Here is a 3,239-nt window from a genome sequence, read left to right as displayed (position 1 = left end):
CCCAAACTTTTTTGGCCCGCCACCCCCTTTCCAGAAAAAATATTCCTTAGCCCCCTGGAAATTAATTTTTAAAAATTTTAATAGCAATTAATAGGAAAGATAAATGCACCTGTGGCCATCACTGCTCTCCTGGATCGCTGCAGCACCCACCAGGGGGCAGTGGCGCCCACTTTGGGAATCACTGATTTAGTAGTTAGCCTACAACTTCTGCTAACTCTGATGTTCTGAGATTCTTGGCCTCAGTTTACCACCCTGTCAAATAAGAGCATTTGGCCTCCCCGGATCCTCCCAGTTCTCCTTTGATTTCCCCATTCTGTCTGTCTAGGCCATTTGGGGAGCTTCTCCCCTGGGTTGACCAGAACAGAGGTTCTTGAGGGCCCGGCGGTCCAATCCCCAATGCCTTTCTCTTTCCTCCTCAGGTAGAAGAACAAGGCCTGAACTCTTCGCCTTACTTGGAACTCTGCAAAATGATCCCCGACTTCTCCTCGGAGAAGACCCTTCGGGAGTTACCTCGGGCCACCTTCCTCCAGAATGTGAGCGACATCCTGTACATTGTCGAGCAGAGACTCAATGGACACACCTCGATTAGGGCCGTCCAGTCCATTATAGGCATCAGGAACAACCTCTGCTGCCTGCTCTGGACCCTCCCCGAGGCTCCCTCGGCCTGCCCGGCTCCCGGGAGCAGAGGGACCCTGTCCATTCCGACCCATCCGCCTTTCCCCTGGAAGATGGAGATGTGCAAGATACTATGGGGGTACCAGCGCTTCATGCAGGCTGTGGAGAGGGTGCTAGAAACCTGGCCTCCGAGCCCGGGCCACAGCCATAGGGATAGACGTTCTCTTCTCAGAGCCCTGCTTGAGCAGAGGAGGCGAGGGAGGGCTGGCTGATGTGACCCTGAGGGTGTGGTGCTACATTAGCCTCCAGGGTACCAGAGGGCTCTGCCAGGCTGCCGGAGGAATGATGGAGGAGGAGATGGTGGCCCCAGTGGGCCACCTGCTTCTCTGCCTTTCTGCTGGTTCCCACTCTGGGCTTAGAAATGTTGCACTTTAATGAGAAGAGGGGAGCTTTCCACCATTTCTCCAAACGGTGACTGATGCAGAACTCTCATTGGACTGAACTCCCTCCTGCCCTCTCAACCCCCCTCCTCCAGCAACCTTCTCTATTCCTCGAGGGCTGCCCACTTGGGTCACGGGGTGGCCACAGCTCAGTGCCCCGTGACTCTTTCTGAATCAGAGGCCAGCTTTCCATTGATTCAGGGGTCTGATGATAAGACTTGACTCAGGGCCCAGTGCCTGGCTTATTCCCACCCCCACCCCCTTAGCCTCCCTCCTGGGGACCTCAGTTCAATTTTGCGGCTCTGACTTTAGCCTCCCCCCTTCCTCCTGGGCCCCTGAGAAGAGCCTTCCTTTTTCGAAGGGGAATGTATGGTTTGGGCACTGGAGGCAGGGGGCATGTCAGGAAAGTATATGGCCAGTAGGGGCCTCAAGCGAAAGGGCTGGCCTCCCCTCCTCTCATCTTCTTACCCTCCCATAGATACTAAAATGATGGCTCCCAGGCCAGGAAAGGGGTCACCCACCAATGGTCTATCCCCTTACGATGTCTCCCCGGGGTCGAAAGAAATGTTGCCCCTTGACAGAAAGCATCCTGAGATGCTTTGGGGATGAACTGCTGCTGGCCGGCATGTGTCCAAGGGCCCAAGAGCTCCCCATCCCTGCCCATCCCCGAAGGCACAGAGAATATAATTTATCAAGTTTCTATTTATATTTATTTATTAGATATGTATTTAACAGTATGACATTGGTCTATAGATATATTTAAAATTCAGCTATTTTTCTAAAGCGCTGGTGCTGGTGTGTGTCTGTCTCTCGCCGTATGGGAAGGGGAGGGAAGGAGGGTCTGAATGGGCTCCTGGAGGCCTGCTTGGTCTGCACTTTGAGTTTCTCCTGCTAAGCTCTGGTGACTGAGGGGGAGGTTGGGGGATTGATCCAGGGGAGACTTAGGTCAAGAAGTGGCTTCAGGGGCCATTGACACCACCCCTATTTCTCAGAAGTCCAGAGATCTAATTTGTCCTTAGCCAGGAGACAGCTGCTACTTGTATCTATGGTACCTGGTTGGGTGTGTGTAACAGGTAGGCTCGAGTTCACTCTTCCAGAGCCAGGTTGGTTCTATCCTTTCTCAAGGGCCTGGGGGTGCCCACGTATCTTTTTTTATGCCATTGCTCAAGCCCCCACTGGTTGTATTTCCCTACTGTTAGCCACCAATGAGACTAGTCCTCCAGTTCCCTTTAACGCCAGTTAAGATTATACAAAGGAAAACTGCCTAGGAAGATATACAAGAGCAAGTAGCCATTTTCCCCAAACCCTTTGCAGGCACACTGGCCCCTAGACCCCCTTAGACACTGAGGAGCTGGGCTCAGACCTAGCATGGGTTTTACATACCAAGTTCACCCCTAAAATCCAGGGTCATTGCTGAATGAGTTCTCATCTCATCTGCTGCTGGCCTGGGTCCCCGAGGAGCCTCCTGGATGGACCCAAAACTTGTAAGGGACTTGGGTAGGGTCAGTGGCCATTGGCTAGTACATCTGCGCCTTTAGCCAGCCAATTAGAATTGATTGAGCACCTACTGTGCGCCCAGGGTTGTGCTAAGTGCAGGGAGTGGAAATGCAAGTAGAAAGAAAGACAGTCCTCGCCCCCATGTTAATGAGGGAGACTCTATGGAAGGGAAAAGCTGAAGGGAGGAAGGGGGAGGCAGGGGGAAGGAAGGTACCCTGTGCTGGGAAGAATGGAGAAGTCCCAAGGGCAGACCAGTGAGAAATGGGACTGTTCTTAAGTGGAGCTGTCCAATAAGAGGAAGCAGTGCAGGCGAGTGCATTCTGGGGCTGAAGTGAGGGTTCCATGAAGCAGGGTGGGGCCCCAGGGAGCTGTGAGGGTCCTTAGAAACCAGCCCTTTTATCATATGAAGGAGGCAAACGGAGTCCTGGAGAAGGAGAGCGGCTTGCCAAGGTCACCCTGCAGAGCACTAGGCCAAGGGGATGTCCTCGGGATCAAGGGAGCCTCGTGCACCCCTCCATGAGCACACCTTTGACTCGGACACTCAGAACGGGAATGAGACACACCTCTGGCTCCCTCTCAAGGCTTCTCCTTGGCAGCCCGAGGAATGCTGGGGAGAGAAGTGTAACTAGGCCAAGACCAATGGGGCTTGGCCCTAGGGTGCCACTTCCCCATGTGGGAGTCTCTTCC

General features: G+C 53.6%; 1 protein-coding gene across 1 annotated transcript; it reads left to right on the top strand.

Annotated features, from left to right (window-relative positions):
- Nucleotides 1–419: 419 nt before the first annotated feature.
- OSM (oncostatin M) lies at nt 420–887 on the top strand (the record flags this gene model as incomplete). The annotated part of the gene is made up of 1 exon (XM_044684344.1): nt 420–887. A coding segment is annotated over one exon (468 nt), but the record flags the coding sequence as incomplete, so codon positions are not given.
- Nucleotides 888–3,239: the final 2,352 nt, after the last annotated feature.

Source organism: Gracilinanus agilis, unplaced genomic scaffold (assembly GCF_016433145.1).
Source record: "Gracilinanus agilis isolate LMUSP501 unplaced genomic scaffold, AgileGrace unplaced_scaffold48949, whole genome shotgun sequence".
NCBI lineage: Eukaryota > Metazoa > Chordata > Mammalia > Didelphimorphia > Didelphidae > Gracilinanus > Gracilinanus agilis.
The sequence above is the reverse complement of the archived record's forward strand: the minus strand, read 5'-3'. Positions and strand labels throughout refer to the sequence as shown.